General features: G+C 44.3%; 1 protein-coding gene across 1 annotated transcript; it reads right to left on the bottom strand.

The window, feature by feature from the left end:
* Positions 1-1,210: 1,210 nt before the first annotated feature.
* On the bottom strand, positions 1,211-11,191 carry LOC308296841 (phosphoglycerate mutase 1-like). Its single transcript, XM_080740183.1, has 4 exons — positions 10,968-11,191; positions 8,758-9,032; positions 5,019-5,199; positions 1,211-4,430 (listed from the first exon to the last, which is right to left on the bottom strand). The coding sequence occupies exons 1-4, from the start codon at positions 11,104-11,106 to the stop codon at positions 4,261-4,263; spliced, it is 765 nt and encodes a 254-aa protein (XP_080596309.1). The 5' UTR covers positions 11,107-11,191; the 3' UTR covers positions 1,211-4,260.
* Positions 11,192-19,260: the final 8,069 nt, after the last annotated feature.

The following is a 19,260-nucleotide window of genomic DNA, read 5'->3' as shown; positions in this document are numbered from 1 at the left end:
TATCTGTATCTTACCATTGATAATAGTAAAGCAAATATTGTTGAAATATAATATGGGCGGCATAGCTCAGGGGTAGAGAAACCTGCACGAAGGGTTCCCGAAGGGTTCCCAGTTCGAATCTGGGCTCCCTCTAAGTTAATGTCGAAGAGTCCTTGGGCAAGACTGTGAACCCCTAATTGCTCCCGGTGAGTAGGTTGGTGCCTTGCATGGTTTCCTCCGCCATCGGTGTATGAATGTGTGCGTGAATGGGTGAATGTAATGCACAATCTATGTAAAGCGCTTTGGATAAAAGCTATATAAATGCACCATTTACCATTTGAAATGATAAATCTAACAGCAAGGACAAAATTGGTTAGAGATCCAACATAAAAAAACACTACAAACGATTCTCATGTCCTGTTCTACCGAAGCAGTCTTTGTGAAGACTACAGGAAACAGACAGAGGAGAAAGTGGTGAAATCAGCTGGGGCAGGACATCAAGGCCACTTTGGCATCAAGGCAGGATGCCAAACTGAGGGGCAACACAGCTGCCATTGTCTTCATGGTGTTATTAAATTAATCTTCCACAAGGATGAAGAATTGACGTTTTATTTAAAGGCCAAAGAGTCAAGCAGAATAACAGCATTACAGATCAGTAGAGCCAGGCCTCCTGGCCTCCCCTGGCAGCCCCCTCGGGACACAAACCTCTCGAGCACCCATCTCAGACCCTTCTTATACTGTCCATTCGAACAGAAATGCTTTTCTACGTCTTACAAGGATATGTGCTAAAGATAAACATACAAATAGATACAGAAGTCAGATTCGCTGATAGTAAGAGAGTAAGCGTGGGGGCGACATCTGTTAGCTGTAGTTGAGTTGGAAATAGAACAGTGATGTCAAAGCTTGCCGACTTTCCATTCAAATGACGAATGGAAAACCAATTAATATATTTGGCAATCTACAAATTTCTGCCACCACAATGGTGGTGGAAAAAAGTACTCAAATGTGACAGATGTTTGGCTATCCACAATATAAGAAAGGTAGAACATCCCAAACTTTAAAGTCAGAGGACAGAATAGTCTCATTCCCCACTTGTTTACTTGGCATACAAAAGAGAGACTGATGCAGTTCAATCCATGATCCAGTCAGGAGAGAGAACCCCATACAGATAATTTATCAGATTCTGTTTTGTGTTTTGTTAAACATTGATTTATCATCACTTCCAATTTCACTTGTTTATCCTGTGTGAGTAGTCTCCAGTCCTGATTGGATGACATTGACCTGAAAATGTATTTTCTGTTAAAGAGCTAGGAGAGAATCTCATAGCAAGCCGTATAACAGCAGCAAACGTCAATCCAATGGAGCGTGTTCATGTTTCTTTTCTCAAAATGTACATGGGGTTATCAAACTGCAATCTCACTCACAACTGCGATTACAGCCTTAGCCTCACACAGGATGGCACCATTGTGTCTTTAATATCTCCTCTAAGAGAAGCCAGAACACATAGAGAATAGGATATGCAATGTATGTGACCTGAAAGATGTTGAAAATGAATTTCATTTCATGTTTTATTGTACTCTATATGATGATTTGAGGGTCCCTTTGTTTGATGTAATGCAAAAACAAAAACAAGCTGTTCTGGGATGATGAAGTTGGAATGGTTGTTTAATGAAGTCTTTAAGACGGCACAATTTGTTTCTAGAGCCTGTAGTAGAAGACAGTCTCAGCTTTTCAAACAGTAGCTTGAGTCTTAAAGTTGGTTATTTGTTTGATCATTGTTTGCTTGAATTGTTATGTTGGTGAACTGTTTATGTCAAATGAAATGTAAAAATGTACTGTAAATCCATATGGGCTGGGCTGCCTTGGAAGCATGACACTTTAATAAATAAAAAAAAAATCAATCAATCAATTTACAACAATTAAAACCACAGACTTCATCAAATTGGCATGTAATTGTATATTTATTACGTCAACGGTCTAAGTGCACATTCAGATGATACATTAGAATTAAACACAACAAAAACAAAAATCTGGGTATAAAACATGACGGAATACCTCAAAGAAACATCAATGGTCCCATTCCTTGACGATGGCTGTGTGAACGTCCTATTGTACCCACAGTTGTAGTGGACAGCATTCTACACAAACAGGTGCTGAGGTACACCGTGAAATTATTTATCCATGTGTATATAACCTCTAATGCATTTATTTTCTATTAATCAATGTATAACTCTGAGAATAAAAATGGCATTTACTGTATAACTCTGAGTGTATACTAAACGCAGAGTTAAATGAAGTGTAAGTGATATTTCCTTGTTTAACAAAAATGTTTTTGTTATAAAGCACTATATTCCGATAGTAAAAAATGCTAAAGAGAGTTTGTTCAGTAACAGGGGTATCCCTGTCTTTCCAGCTCTTTAATAAACTCATTTATCAGCTTAAATATACTTTTTACTATTTGTTTCCTCACTTCAATGTCACCTGCACAAGTTCTCTCTCCTGATTGGCTAAAATTGGTATCCCCACTGGCCACCGTAAAATGTATTTTGTGTCTACTAAAGAACTGGAGAGACAGGGAGACCCTTTTGAACACACACTCAGTGATTACAATTAGAGATATTTAATACTTATTTGAACAGAGAATATCACTTACTGCATATTTAAATGAACACTGTATTTGACAGTGTACCAAGATATTGTATGTAGTGTACTGTAGGCAATTGGATAAGGCAGTGAGTTTTACTGAGTTGAAACGACTGGTCCCTTTTAAACAATATTTCCCCCTGGGTATAACGTGAGTTTTGTGAATTGTAATCCAAATAATTACATTTTCACTGTCATAACAGCCATGCACAGTGTCTGGTTCCATTAAAAAATAAATTGATCTTGTTTCAATAACGCTGGGAGGAAATGATATTATTCCAGGAATCAGGATACAGACAGCAACAGCACATTCAAGACACAAAACACAAGTACAGTACCATTCACTGAGGAGGTAATTAAGATGGTAAACAAATCAAAACGATTGCTTTGCAACAGATCTCAAGACATGGTAAGATTATCTGACACAACTTCCTCTATCGACAGAATGCATCGGTTCAATGTAGGTATACATTAGGAATTAAAAGAAAGTCCAACCACTGCAGTATTTTTGCTGCAGTAGTTGATTTTTCTGTGGTCTATTTTATGAAAAGCTGTAAAAAAAAATGTCTTTTAAAGTTAAACCATCTAAAACAGCAGGCTTTTCAGTTAAATAAATTAATATTTAAATTAGAAACAAAAACAAAACAAGAACATATTAAATTCATTTCTCCGAATAACTTATTTCTTTCTTTCACATCGTATTTTGAGTAAAAGTTTGTTAAGACTTTTATGTAGCTACTGTGACAACAAACCAATTGTCTGAGTAAGTATGTAAATACTTTACTTAACAGGAGATATCTTCTCAGCTATAATGTTTAGGATCATTTTACCATTATTGAGAGCTAGAGCTGAACAGAGAGATGCTCCGCCTTTCCCTTCAGCTTAAATCATCCTCCGCAGCACGACGGCATCGCTTGCCGACAAGAACCGATCTTCGGGCTAACAACAACAAACACGGGCGACGTGTTCTTTACAGCAGTGGTTCTCAAAGTGGATTCCAGGGACTCTGTGGGTTCCTCTAGGGCAGTGGTCCTCAACCTTTTCAGGCCGTGACCCCCAAAATAATCATATTTTAACTGGGGACCCCCGCATAAGCACTTGGAATTGTAGGAGTTGGCATTACATTTGGTTTGACTCGATCATTGTGAAAATAGAAGATCTACATGCTCACAACGCCTCGCGTTGCGAGGCGTTGTGAGCATGTAGATCGGCTATTTTCACAATTTCAGCCTCTAATATTTGACAATTTGACCAATGTTTGACCAGAGGATACTAAAAAGGTCTTTAAAGTCCTTAAATTGTCACTTTAAATATGTGCAGGTACCCTCTATACACTTCAACTTTATGTTGGTTTGTTTACTGTTGAGTGAGAAAACAATGTTAACATTTAGCTTAACATCTGGGGACCCCCCAAAATAATTTGGGGACCCCTCTGGGGGTCCCGACCCACAGGTTGAGAACCACTGCTCTAGGGGATTCCAAATTGACCCGTACAATTCTGTAACTCTGACAGTGTACAAATGGAACCAAATGAACCCGTTTCATTTGTACACTGTCAGAGTTAAGGGGAGACCCTAAAATTCGAAAGTTTGAGAGACACTGCTTTACGGCAAGTGACGCACGTTTTAAGCTTCCTCCCTACTTCTTGGCCTTGCCCTGGGCGGCTACGGCCGCCATGGCTTTACGCACGGTCTCCTCGTCTCCCAGGAACTGCATGGGTTTGACGGGCTTCAGGTTCTTGTCCAACTCGTACAGGATGGGGATCCCCGTGGGCAGGTTCAGCTCCATGATGGCCTCCTCTGACATGCCTGCACATGCACAGCAAGGACAGAGAATACAATGGAGACAGTCAGTAGTGGTTGGCATAACCTTTACCAGTCTTGGCGCTCCTGTACGCTCACAGCAGAGGCAGAGCGGGTGAAACGTGGATTTGGGTTTCGGTCAATTGATTTAGTTTGTTTTCATATTACATGGACACAGAGCTGTCACCGCAACCTGCACACCCTTTTAACGTGCACGATAGTGCGCGGAGCATGCACGGATCATGCACCATGTGTCTGTGTGCGCGCCGTTCACAGCTTTCAAACAAAAGAATCCGTTCATGAGGCATTCATGAGATCGCAGCCATCATGTTTTCTTCAAATGTAAACAAACATGGCTGCCATGTTTGAAAGATGGGGGTTGGTATGGGGGTCAAACACGCGATCGCGATCATGCCTAGTAGATAGTAGGAAGTATCTTTTTTTTTTTAAACACATTTTCAAATGAAATGCAGTTTCCCAACTTGGGAAACTCGGGCCGCGGCGGCCCATAACAACGGGAATAACTCGGGAAACTCGGGATAGCGCAGTCAATGAGTCAAGTGAATGGGAGGAGCATGCAATGCACTCCCCTACCTTCCAGGTGCTTGACGATGCCCCTCAGACTGTTGCCGTGGGCAGCTATGAGCACCCTCTTGCCCTGTTTGATCTGCGGGGCGATCTCCTCGTTCCAGTAGGGCAGCGCCCGGGCAATGGTGTCCTTCAGACTCTCACAGGACGGGAGCTGGTCCGCGGTCAGGTCCGCGTAGCGCCGGTCCTGTAAGGAGAAGAGGCTTATCGTGTGAAGGTAGATAAGATAACACCAGAACAAAGACACTTTACAGCTTTCTACACTCCTTCCCCGCGTGCACAGAGAGCTTTTTAAAACTGGGAACAAAATCCTGATTTTACTGTTTATACTGTGAATGTGAATGATGGAATGTTAAATTCCTGGTTCATGGTTCCAATGTGGTATGCACTGATCATTATTTCACAACAATCTGTATTATTGAATCATTTAAAACCTATATAGGGGTCTCCCAAGTTGGTCCCCTCCTTTTTTCCCTCTATACCAAATATCTTCGCTGAGAAAAGGAGAAAACAACAACATCTAAAAGCTCACAGCACACCGTGTTGCGATGTAGCCTGGCTATTTTTCCCAGAATGGGTGCCTAGTCTGCCTACTATGACGGGAAAGTGTTTTTTGCAGGTCATTCAGTCCGAGTGTGGCAGGGTTAAGTCAGACAAAAGCTTGTGATTGGCTGTGCGGAGGTGATGAAAGTCTGGGGGACGGAGATACACCTAAACCTAACCTTAACCCTAACCTCAGTAAAACTAACGCTGGTGAATGCTTACCTGGTGAATACTAACCTGCCGACGCTGGTGAATGCTAACCTGGTGAAAAGCTAACCTGCCGACACTGGTGAATGCTAACCTGGTGAATGTTAAACTGGTCGGACCAACTGTGCTTAACCCAGTGTCTTTTTCGATACACTCGGACTTAATGACCTGCAAAAAATACTCTCCCCCACTTTGACATGCTAAGGTTCATGTGGTTAAGAGACTGAAAAAGACCTGTAGGTGTCAGTGTTGGCCCATTAAATATAGATATCTAGATATATTGTATTGCCTTGCTTTATTTCATCAGCATACAACAAGGCTAATGAGCGGCACACTAATTAGCAATAGTTACTACTGTGCGTCTAAACTCTCCATTGAGCGCCTGCACAGAAGGACTTCTGACCCGTTTCGGTCCCATATTACCCTGAACTTTGGACTTGAAACCTAAATACCTTGTGTATGTCAGTTATATATTAACCCACCATGGAACAAATACATATTAATATGATGTTTGCTAATAATAAGGAATATGTTCGGTCTGCCATATTATATTAGCTCCTGGGTTTTTCTGACTAGAAAATACATTTATGGTGTAGTTATGACAGTGTGTTGTAGTTGTTGCAAACAATGTGATTGCATAACTGTCCAGGCATGTCTGCTGCTCATCCCTTTCCCACTGTGTTTGTGTAACATCCAGTCCAAAGACAACATTCCTGGCAAAATGTCCAATGGGAGAGCTTGGTACTAGGACACCTCCTATTTGTGAAATCAGGGGGAAAATTGCTGGACTGAATGCATGCATGCAGTCCTGACAACTGCACAAACCAAAAAAAATCACCTGCAAGTGACTCTGGATGAGAGCGAGCGTCTGCTAAATGCCTGCATTCTGAGTTTCGAATGTGAGGTAAACTGGAGCAGTACAGGGGTTGAATGCAATGCTCAAAAACTGCGGCCACTTAAAGGTGCTGTGATATGTTTTGCTAAAGCTCAATAGTCTATCATAGGGGTGGGCGAAATGGAAAAATACAGTATCACAATATTTTCCCAAGCTGTATCACGATATTTTCCCAAGCTGTATCCAAAAGGACCCTTACGGGTCCATTTGGTTTCATTTGTATGCTGTCAGAGTTAAGGGGAGACTGATTTGGACAAAAATGCAGGTTTAAATGGATTCTGGCAAATGGTGGAGACATTGTATTGTCTCAACGATGTCTATCACCATATCGCCCACTCCTATTCTATCATTGATGCGTTCAATAAAAGGAGAATCTGTCTCTCCAGCTCCCAGAACCCATCTATGTTCCAATGTCCCCCGCTTTTCTTTTCTCCCATCACCGCTTGTTTTTCCTGTATCCTGAATGAGTTCTGATTTGACAAAATTGTTATCTCAAACTGAACAGTTATTTTCTGTTCACAAAAGAGCTGGAGAGGCAGGGGAGACCCCTGTTACTGAAGAAACTATTTCTAGAACACGTATGAGAGCTATTTAACACTTATTCCAACAAGAAATATCACTTACACACCAACTTTAAGATGGTGTGTAAGTTAGTGTGACATCACAGGGTGTGTGGACATCAGGGGTGTGGACACTTCAGGGATCTCCATAATATGGGCAATGGGCATAAAAGGGATCGTTCCCGTGGCATCACAGGGATCTCAATATATAGGCATAAAAGGGATTTGTTCCCCCTGGCATCACAGGGATCTCTCTAACAGGGCATCATTAATATTGACGACATCAGGGAACTCCATATATAGGCATAAAAGGTATTCTGTTAATGTGACATCACAGTGAACCAGAGCGTGATGTCAGAGCGGCAAACCCATTCTGGTAGAGTGGTTCCCCTGACATCACAGTGACATCAGAGAATGATGTCAGAGCAGCAAACCCATAGACCAGGGGTCCTCAATAGGCGGACCATGTCCGGACCGCGAGGCACCGCCCTGGAACAGTGATGTATTGACAGCGAGCACGTCGAGAAGTTTTCCCCGACTTAGCCTCTCACCAGCTATGTTCATATTGATAGTTACACTACAACCTGAGTCGCCCAGAGGGGCCGATTCTAGTGTCCCTCGCTTTTCTTTTTTCATATTAAGAGGTGGTGCCATCATTTTCTACCTTTTCTGGTTTTCATACTGTATGTTTATGATGTTGACAGTACTTCATTAGACCCCCTGGTGTGGTTGTTATGAGCAATTATTATGTGGTCCCTCTGTATTTTGTATTTCTTCCTGGAGGCTGACACGTTGTGGGTCAAAAGTGCCGATCCAAAAACAGTGATTAAATGACATCATATAATCATCCCCTTTTACCATTCACCCAACACCCACCTGACAACCAGGCATACTTAATGAACTGGTGGGTGTGGCCACATAAAAACCAAATTTTAGAAGGCACGGTGGCGCAGTGGTTAGCGCTTTGCCTCACAGCTAGAAGGTCCTGGGTTCGATTCCCGCCGGGGGACGCTGTGGGTGCTGGGGGTGTGTTTCTCCCTCCGCATCATCAGCGCCCACACCCTGGGTGGGGTTGGCGATAGGGCCTTTCTGTGTGGAGTTTGCATGTTCTCCCCGTGTCTCCTAGGGTTGATACCCTCACAAAAACATGCAGTAATCCTGGTCTCAATAATGCCTCCCCCTGGCTAGCCGGGGCGCCTGATGGAGGGGAAAGGAACTGGTTGGAATAACGTCCATCCTGGGGAAATCCCCCCTGTCAGGTGAAGAGAAACAACTTGGACTACTCATGCATTGAAGGAAGCATGAGGTCAGTCCGTTGTCTCCCCAGGCGCGGCAGAGGGAGAGCAGAGCCCAGGATTACATAGGCAATTGGCACTGGGTGAAAATGTGTAGCAAAATGGTGGGATAAAAATTATTAAAAAAAACTTTAACTCTTTCTGTGTACACTCTTTTAGAAAAAGTCCTCCTCCTAGTATAATCATAATACCTGATCATCATAAATCATGGCACTGCATCTTTAAGCTGCGAGAGAAGGCCTCACCTTGCCGATGATGGTGTAGAAGTCGTGGTCGGGGTCCATGGGGGGAGGCGGGGTGTCGAAGGAGCGCCTCCAGATCTTCACCTGGGCCTCTCCGTGCTTGGCGGCCGTCTCCGCCTTGTTCAGGCCCGTCAGGCCGCCGTAGTGGCGCTCGTTGAGCCTCCAGGTGCGGTGCACCGGGACCCACATCTGGTCGATGGCGTCCAGGGCCAGCCACAGGGTGCGGATGGCCCGCTTCAGCACCGAGGTGTGGCAGACGTCAAACTCATAGCCAGCATCTGGGAGGGGTTCGTAGAGCAAGAGGAATATGGTGTGACGTCATGGAATGTAAAGGTTTGATTTGTCTTTAGTGTAGTTTTTACAGTGATGTCCGTGATTCTAGACACTTGCATTTCAATTTGATGCTTATTTTTTTTAATTTTTATTATTATTATTTGTATTCATCATAAAGGGGATTCTTAGGCAGGGAAAAATACAGTATATACCGGTATGCTTCTTTTTTCCTTTTTTAAAAAAAATACATCTACGTACAAACAAACATACAGAGACTAGGCTTTGCACTCAACAGATGACAAATGTGAGAAAACATGGATGGTTTAAGTTGATGCAAGCATTACAAACAAGACAAAACTTGGAACATTGGCTCATTCATATTTCACCATACAGGCACAAAGAAAAGAGAGAGGCAAGTAAATATTTGAATGAGTTAGTTGGAAAGGGTTGACCTCAAAAAGACCCCAATCTAGTTTTGTCTCCACCAGCCGAAAGGCATGGGGAGACTATGTTTTGGGCCCTGTACGTCTGTCTGTCTGTCCGTCCGTCCGTCCGTCCGTCCACATTACCAGTGTGACTAGGTCAAGGAATAAATGCCACTCTTTTCACATTGGCCTGTTCTAGCGCCACCAGCAGGTTGACTTTTGCCAAACTCATTGCCTCAAATCATGCATGCATCACATAGGCCGAAGAAGACTTGGCACTCTTCTCACATTGGCCTATTATAGCGCCACCAGGAGGCCACACAATAACATACCTGACCGGGTGGAGACCTGTGCTCGGAAGACCACTGCTTCTAGTTTCTTCTCTTTCTTTTGAATGGCCAATCATTTTATGCCAATTAATTCCTCCCCACAGTCACTGCTGTTGTATCCTACTGCAGTGGTTCTCACAGTGTACAAATGGAACCAAATGAACCCTGCCAGAGTTCAGGGGAGACCTTGAAATTTGAAAGATAGAAACACTGTCCTACTGACTCACCTGCCAGTAAGGTGAGGAGCCCCCATCGGGAGGACGAGGACGTACCGCCTCCATCATCATACTAGCCTATTCATAAAGACACTCAACCGAGCAGCTTGCGCTAAGTTGCTCTGGATAAAGAGACTAAATTGTAATTGTAGACTGAAGCTAAATGAAAACATGCTATAATTTAGCTGGGGACCCTCTCTGGTACCCTTGGAAACCTGGGGAACCCATGGACCCCATGTTGAGAACCAATGGCTTACATAATGCATATTTTTCAGTACAATCCTAAAAACACTTTTGTATGTCTTTAAGTCTTAATTGGGAGAAGACACAAAGTGAATGGGGGCTGAACAATGAATCACCCATTTGCATAATTCAATTGAATTCGCATGTTCCTGTGTGTGTGTGTGTGTGTGTGTGTGTGTGTGTGTGTGTGTGTGTGTGTGTGTGTGTGTGTGTGTGTGTGTGTGTGTGTGTGTGTGTGTGTGTGTGTGTGTGTGTGTGCGCGCGCGCGTGTGTGTGTGTGTGTGCGTGCGTGCGTGCGTGCGCGTGCGTGCGCAGTGCCACAGCCATGGCCACAGCCCACAAGCACATCACGTCTCGCACGTTCGCATCCAATAATGACGCTTTGGTAAGCTCGATTCTAATTGGTCAACGCAATAAAAAAAATAAAAAAATAAACCAAAAAAGGGGGGCGGTCTGTTGGATAACGTGTTGAGTAACCATGAATCAATGAAACTTGTCTGCAGTAATATTCTGTATGTAATAGTAAATCCCAGGTGCACAGAATACCATTTCTTTATTGATTATAGTCCTTTGATGAAAAGCATGAAGGAATCCAAACTGAAAATTCGCATATAGATCATAAAGTATCGATTGTCTTGCCATCAATGCCATGTAGTTCAGTAGTTCATCACGCCTGGATATTATTGAACACATGTATCTTTTGTCACAATGTGTCATCATAGAGTCACCTTTGAGCGCCTGGCCGCCTCTCCTCGCCTCTTGCTCTCCAGTCTCGCTCAGATCAGCATCGAACCAGCCGCAGAACCTGTTCTCCTGGTTCCAGTTGCTCTCTCCGTGACGGATCAGAACCAACTTGTAGGCAGCCATTTGTCACTGTTCTTTAATGTGTTGACAGTACAGAATGCTAAGGTTTTGACTCGTCTCTTTGACAACCTGCTGCTGCTGCTGCACCGCTGACTGACGCCTATGTGAAGTGAGCTGTATTAGCGTTAGCTGCAATAAGACTTCCGGTGCCGATCTCTTCAGAATAAGAGTACCCCTGAGGCAATTGAAAAATGTTGAAAAACGAGTAATTGTCCCATGATATGCACATTCAAAATATAGATTAAGCATTAAAACGAACACACACTATGCTAATTGTCATGAATCATAAACGTATTTTTTAAATACATTTGTGTCTTTAAAATAAACATTATTTAGTGGACTTTTATTTTGAAGGCTGGAGCTTGGCTTATTGCAGGCTGCTCCCATGCCGGAAACGCTAATGCAGCTCACTTCACGGACCTCTGACTGACTGACTGACTGGCTGCACCATAGAGTTATAATGGGCTGCACGACCAATGTCAAATGGCTGTCTTCTTCTACTGTTGACTTTTAGGGTTGCAGGGAGATATGTGTCGCATTGCCGCCATCTACTGAAGCTGAAGGTGTAACAGAGTTGGAATATCCCCATATTAATTTCTACAAATAGACACAACCCGTTACAGAGGCACATGTCAATGACCCCCAAATTGATAATATCAACAATTGATAATGTCAATTTGGGGCAAATAATTATTATGTGTTTGTGTCAGAGACCCTCCATAAGAGAAGATTAGTCAAGCTTAGTAAAACAATCTAAATGTTTCAATCTACAAGCTCACAACAATTTGCTGCCTAAGAATTTAATAAGGCTTGTTTATTTAAACGTTTTCTCATTTCGATGGGAGCCCCTAAACACCTACCAAGGACCCCCAAGGGGTAGATATTATGTCTGCAATTATGTTATGTGAACAATTTCCTGGCTGCATCCGGCACCAAATTGTAACCCTTATTTCTAAGGTCACCAGCCCATTAGCCTATAACTTATTCGCCACAACACATTTGGTCCTTTCGCCTGGCACTTTCACCGTGGAGGAGAGCCTTTTCACCAGGCCTGTCTGGTCGATTCACCACTGTTGAAGAGCCATTTCGCCTACCCTCAGACTGTCCATGTTTGTTCAATTGCAAGCATTTGTTTTGCACAAAAACATTCCTTGGGGTAGAAACAGCCCACATACAATTATTGTTTAGTGATGAGTCATCACTTTTCAAAGTTTTGTGGGAGCCGCCTTGACCCCAAGGAATGTTTTCCGTGCAAAACAAATGCTTGCAATGGATTCAGAATCATTGCGACCGTCAGGGAGCAGTTTACTATGAAAACCTCCACCGGCCGTCCGTCGGTCGGTCGGTCACACGTCACACGTCACACCTTTGCCCTGCTGTTGGCCCTGCTCATATCTCCGCATCAGTATGACATCACACCACATGTGTACACAAACCTTTGTGTATGTTGCTGTGGCAACAGTCTGTTGTTGCTGGTTTGTTAGTGTACGTTAGCAACCACCTTAGCAACCATGGTTTTACCCTAGCAACCAACTGTTTACCCTAGCAACCAACTGTTTACCATAGCAACCATGTTTTTTTACCCTAGCAACCAACTGTTTACCATAGCAACAAGATACGCAGAGCAGGGATCTCCATATATGGGCATAAACAGGTGACATCACACTGATGTCAGATACTCAGAGCAGGGATTTCTCCATAATATATGGGCATACAAGGGATTCTGTTAGGGATCTCCATATATGGGCATACAAGGGATTCTGTTAGGGATCTCCATATATGGGCATAAAAGGGATTCTGTTTGGGATCTCCATATATGGGCATAAAAGGGATTCTGTTGGAATGTTTTCCGTGCAAACAAATGCTTGCAATGGATTCAGAATCATTAAAAACCCCTAGTTTTACCCCTCACCGCTACTTAAAGCATATTTATTTTGGTGTGTTTTATCCTGTAGTTAATTTAATGGGACTCCAACTTACATCAGCTGTAACTGATTCTCCCAGGGAAACTGAATTTCAGTCTTTGTGGGATGTGTTACTAGACACCTTCAAGGTTCAAGGTTGTACTTTATGTGTTCATCTTTTGTACAGGTACATAAGAGTAAAACTTTTGTTCGGCTTCCTTCAGACAATGCAGTGGTAGAACAACAAAAAAAACACAACACATCTAAGATAAAAAAAAAAGTAATAATGGCTTAGGAAAGAAAGAGTGCAAAAGGCAAAAGAGCAAAGAATGTAAAAAGAGCATCCTCAGCTGTACATGTGCATAAAGTTTGGTTGCGACCGTAGGTCGCATTTACTATCAAAAGCTCCACCGGCTGTCCGTGCGTCAGTGAGTCCGTCACACTTTTGCCCTGCTCATATCTCCACAACCGTTGCCCCCATCCATGCCAAATTTTGCACACACACTCCTTGACTGCCAAACTACAACCTCCAAGGATCCCCGGAGCCCCAGGGACCCCCAGGTCCCTGGGGGACCCCCAGATGTAAAAAATGACCAAATGTGCTCACACGTCACACTTTTTCCCTGCTTATATCTCCGCACCCGTTGACCCGATCCATGCCAGATTTTACACACACACTCCTTGCCTGCCAAACTACAACCTCCAAGGACCCCCGGAGCCCCAGGGACCTGGGGGTCCCTGGGGGACCCCCAGATGTAAAAAATGACCAAATGTGCAAAAATGACCACCCCAACGGGGCTGCTCACGGGGAATTCCCGGGGACCACCGACTCCTGGTGCTCCAGAACGGATACAAAAGTGGTGGCGCCCCCAGTGGAGGACCCCCTGCCACTGCAGCGCACATAAAATGCCGTAACTTGGGCTAGGAGCGACCGGGAGAGCCGGGGCCGGTACCTATTCGTCCGCCTCGGCGGCGCGGAGACCCCACCCCTCATTTCTCACATGGCCCTCTTCTAGCGCCACCATGAGGCCGATTCTTGCAAAACACGTTTTTGGACACTGCTCCTACAATTTTGCCCCTAAAATCACTCAAATCGGTACACAGTATGTCTACACTCATGTCATCAACATGGATCTGTCCCATATAGCGCCACCTTCAGGCCGATTTTTGAAAGCACATTTTTGGACACTGCTCCTCCAATTTTTCCCCTATTATCACGAAACTCGCTACACAGTATGTCTACACTCATGTCATCAACATGGATCCCTCCACATTTTTTGGGGACACTGCTCCCTACTCTTTGTGTATACATGTGACCATACGGTCGCTTATCTCCCGATTAGGGAGTCTTACTGGTATATATAAGTTCGGCTAGCTCTGGACCGTTCTCATCTTTGACAGTTTGTTCATGTGCCTGATTGTTTGTGGAAAGAAGCTTTTTTGCAGTCTGTTGCTAGTAGCTTTGAGACTGCGTAGCCGCTTTCCATGCGGCAACATCTTGGGATGGTGTAGATCTTTGATGATTCCTTGGGCTTTTTTGACACAGTGTTCGTCGTACAGGGCTTGGATTGGTGGGAGATACAAACACAAACACATTGGTTTACAAACACATTGGTGAATAAATATTTTGGTTATTCCAGGATATGACACTATTTCTGAAGATATTCCCTTCTTATAAAGAAACCAGTAAGACTCCCTAATCGGGAGATAAGCGACCGTAGGTGGCTTATCTCCACAAATAGGGCTAAAATTTGTTTTTCCAAAATCTTCCTGATCCATGTTGATGACATGAGTGTAGACATGCTGTGTAGTGATATTCGTGATTTTAGGGCAAAAACTGTAGGAGCAGTGTCCAAAAATGTGTTTTAAAAATCGGCCTGAAGGTGGCGCTAGAATAGGGCCATGTGAGAAATGAGGGGTGGGGTCTCCGCGTTGCCTTGGCAGACGAATAGGTACCGGCCCCGGCTCTCCCGGACGCTCCTAGCCCGAGTTACGGCATTTTATGTGCGCTGCAGTGGCAGGGGGTCCTCCACTGGGGGCGCCACCACTTTTGCATCCGTTCTGGAGCACCAGGAGTCGGTGGTCCCCGGGAATTCCCCGTGAGCAGCCCCGTTGGGGTGGTCATTTGGTCATTTTTGCACATTTAGTCATTTTTTACATCTGGGGGTCCCCCGGGGACCTGGGGGTCCCTGGGGCTCCGGGGGTCCTTGGAGGTTGTAGTTTGGCAGTCAAGGAGTGTGTGTGCAAAATTTGGCATGGATGGGGGCAACGGTTGTGGAGATATGAGCAGGGCAAAAGTGTGACGGACTCACTGACAGACAGACAGACAGACAGACAGCCCGGGGAGGTTTTGGTAGTAAATGCGACCTACGGTCGCAATAACCTTGGCTTGCCCTCCAGGTCCAGGTTAATGCACAGGCTTTAGGGACTGCATCCATCCAGTTCCAGCAGAGAGCTCCTCCAGACTTCCCAATATCCTGAGCGACATTAACCTCTTCCTCCTGGAGGATCCTGTGAGGCGTTCTAAGGCCATTGTGGAGATATAATCACCCCCACCTGGTCCCCGGTCTGCCAGGGGGTCTCCTCCCAGTGGGACGTGCAACAAGGACCTCGCTAGATAGACACTCAGGAGGCATCCGTACTAGATGCCTGGACCACCTCAGCTGGCTCCTTTCCAAGTGAAACGCCTGGAAAGACTGAAATACAGTCTGGGGGCTGTTGAAATACAGTGCCAAATAATCGGTGCCGAAATGTGTTGGCACTTGGCAGCAGTGGTGTAACTCATTAGACTTGCTGTACTGTACTTAAGTACAATCTTGAGGTATTTGTACTTTACTTGAGTATTTCCAGTTTTCATTACTTTTACTTCTACTCCACTACATCTCGGATTCAAATATTTTACTTTTACTCCACCACATTTATTTGAAAACTTTAGTAACTAGTTAAGCATGAAGAGTGTTCACCGCGCCTCTAGCCTGGTTTAGGCTGGTCCGGTGCATCTCAGGAACAGGACTTGAATGGAGTCCCTTCCTTCTACATTTAGATACTAGTTAACTAGCTATTTCTTAGCTTTTTAAGCATTTTAGGGTTAGGGTAACCCTAACCCTAACCCTAACCCTAACCCTTTTAAGCGTTGTTTTAATGTTGTTGGTGTTCTTCACAATGATGTTACATGTGGGAGTTAGCTATGAATGTGTGCAACATGTTAAAACCTTTGGACCACCTCCAAACAGACATGGCCTAGTGAAAAACACAGCTGCTGCCAGCCTGTCCTTGCACACGGGTGGGGGTGCAAGAACTGGTCCATGGGCCTGGTGGGGCCGGGCCACTTTGTCAAGGGCCGCAGTTGTCAAGACTCTATTGCGGTTCCAGTAAGTAAGTATAAGCCTTGCAGAGAAATGAGGCCCATAGGAGCCTGTCTCCTGTTTCTGTAGCGTGAGGCATGAGGTACAAGAACATGTCACAGGGACTTACCACCAATCCAACCCTTGATGCTGAGTGCCAAGCAGGGAGGCACTGGGTCCCTTTTATCAGAGTCTTTATGACACGGCCGGGATCGAACCACGGCCTCCCAGTCTCAGGGCGCGCCTCTAGCCTGGTTTATAGTGCCTTCCTTCTACATTTAGTTACTAGTTACTTTGCAGTAATAAATGATTGTATTATAAAACATACATTAATCCACTTTAGCGCTAATTATACTTTGGCTATTTGAAAATAGCCGATATACAAGCTTGTAGATCTGCTATTTTCAAACATTTTGTACTTTTACTTATGGTAGCCTACTTTAAGTATACTCAAGTACATATTGAATTCCAGACTTTTACTTAAACAGAGTATTTCTATATTGCAGTATTCCGTCACAGACAGTACAAAAGGTTTTCCTCCCTGTTGCATTTATCCTCCCCATGACTCATTAAATGTCTGTCTGAAGAATGAAGCACATGATGATGATCAGAGTAAAACCACATGTTGTGAAATGTTGTCAAAACAAAAGCAATTACGTATAGCAGCCACACATTCACATTAATCAATCACATACTCTAATAGCACCCAGCCATACTATTCGTGTCTTTTTCCATGAACTGGGTGGAGGCTGGCACGCATAATGAGTAATATGCACTTATTGACGCAGTTAAAGGTTAAAGAGAACTAGGCAGTGCGGCCAAACTTGTTTTCCTCTGAACTTCCCCTTGTTACATCTCACAAAAGAGGATGGGGCCCCTGGGAGGATCCAGGGGAATCCCTCCTTGGTCAGAAGACTCTGAGTCACTCTGCTACACTGAGAACCCCACACATACGGGCTACATACAACTCATGCAGGTATACGCACGCACACACACACATGTGCATGCACGCACACACACACGCACGCACGCGTGTGTGCGCAGGGACTTACCACCAATCCAACCCTTGATGCTGAGTGCTAAGCAGGGAGGCACTGGGTCCGTTTTATCTAGCCATAAATTATAACTTCCAGGAGAGGGCGCTAATATTCGGACGTTATGTCTCTCCTGGAGTTATAAGGCAGTCAGAAGGCTCTCGCTGGTTGAGTCCCAACGTCCATACTAAGCTCAAAACATGTACAAATCAATAAGTTGCTCACAGAGTCGTCGAAACAGCTTTATATCTACCGTCCAGCACACTCGTTGGCATGTGTTAGTCCATATGTTTCTAATAAATTAATGTTTACTCAAACTTCTCCGAGTCTCATCGCTTTCCTTGTTTTTGAACTGCTTGGGTAAAAATGGCCGAACATATCACGTGACGTTGATCGCCGTTGCGATTCGCTCATACTAGGACATGACGTTTTTGTATGCGGAAGTATTCCAACGTTCTGTAGTTCTGAAGCGTTCTGTAGGCGGAAGCATTCCGACGAGGAAACGTGAGTCTCGGAGAAGTTTGAGTAAACATTAATTTATTAGAAACATATGGACTAACACATGCCAACGAGTGTGCTGGACGGTAGATATAAAGCTGTTTCGATGACTCGGTGAGCAACTTATTGATTTGTACATGTTTTGAGCTTAGTATGGACGTTGGGACTCAACCAGCGAGAGCCATATGACTCTGCCTTATAACTCCAGGAGAGACATAACGTCCGAATATTAGCGCCCTCTCCTGGAAGTTATAATTTATGGCTACGTTTTATCAGTCTTTATGACACGGACGGGATCGAACCACGACCTCCCAGTCTCAGGGCGGACACTCTAGCGACAATGCCACTGAACTAAATCTCCTTGATTCTTGAGATATGAGTCTACATTCTCATGCAAAACTCCTAACATAATCAATTTGTCAGTCAGTCAATCAATAAATCAATCAATCAATCAATCAGTCTTTGTTGTCACATTACATTACAAGTAAGGTGGAAGAAAGTATAGTTGTGCAGGCTCATCATAGCAGTTAAAACGATAAAGAGTTATCTCATAGAGAAAGAGAGAGAGCAGAGCTTAAAGTGCATAATGTGACTAATCTGTTTAATACAATAATGTGACTAAGTGCATAATAAAACTTGCACACTCTGCTGGCGGCCTGGCGCACCTGTTGATGGTGACGTCACCAAGAATGCTGGTCCCTGATTGGCTGTTGATGGTGACATCCCCAAGAATGCTGGTCCCTGATTGGCTGTTGATAGTGACGTCACCAAGAATGCTGGTCCCTGACTGGCTGTGCAGACATTGACCCCTCATACAAAATCACCGAACCCAGCACTTGCGCACTCTGCTGGCGCAAGTAATAAAGGTCATGAATGCATGTATAAAAAGAGTCCACTACACTACCAGGTTAAGTACCATGCATAGTAGTACATAAGGACCGCAGGAATACACAAGCAACGGAGGGTGAGAGAACTTTACTCCGTTTGGTCCGGTTTGACTCCCACTACGTAACACTCCGGATGATTTATCTCCGTATACAGACCCTTACGGACAGCACCCAACTGGACAGACTCAACGTACAAGATGTATCCGTAGCAAGAAGTACCCACGGCAACCGTTGTCAAACATAGGCGCAGTAGTGAGGAAAATTACTTTTCCTCTGCTCTATGACAGCGGTTCTCAAACTATGTGTCCCAATGATAAATATATTGTATCAAGAAACGGTAAAAAAGGAACGTCGCAACAGGACGGCTTGACACACACACACGCGCACGCGCACGCAGTCACACACACACACCGCCTATCCTCCTCCAACAGCTGCCAACAAGACGAGGCACACAAGAAGAGCTGATTAATTAGCTCAGCGGCTCATCATA

Source organism: Nannobrachium achirus (assembly GCF_963921795.1).
Source record: "Nannobrachium achirus genome assembly, chromosome: 13".
In the NCBI taxonomy this organism is placed as follows: Eukaryota; Metazoa; Chordata; class Actinopteri; order Myctophiformes; family Myctophidae; genus Nannobrachium; species Nannobrachium achirus.
The sequence above is the reverse complement of the archived record's forward strand: the minus strand, read 5'-3'. Positions and strand labels throughout refer to the sequence as shown.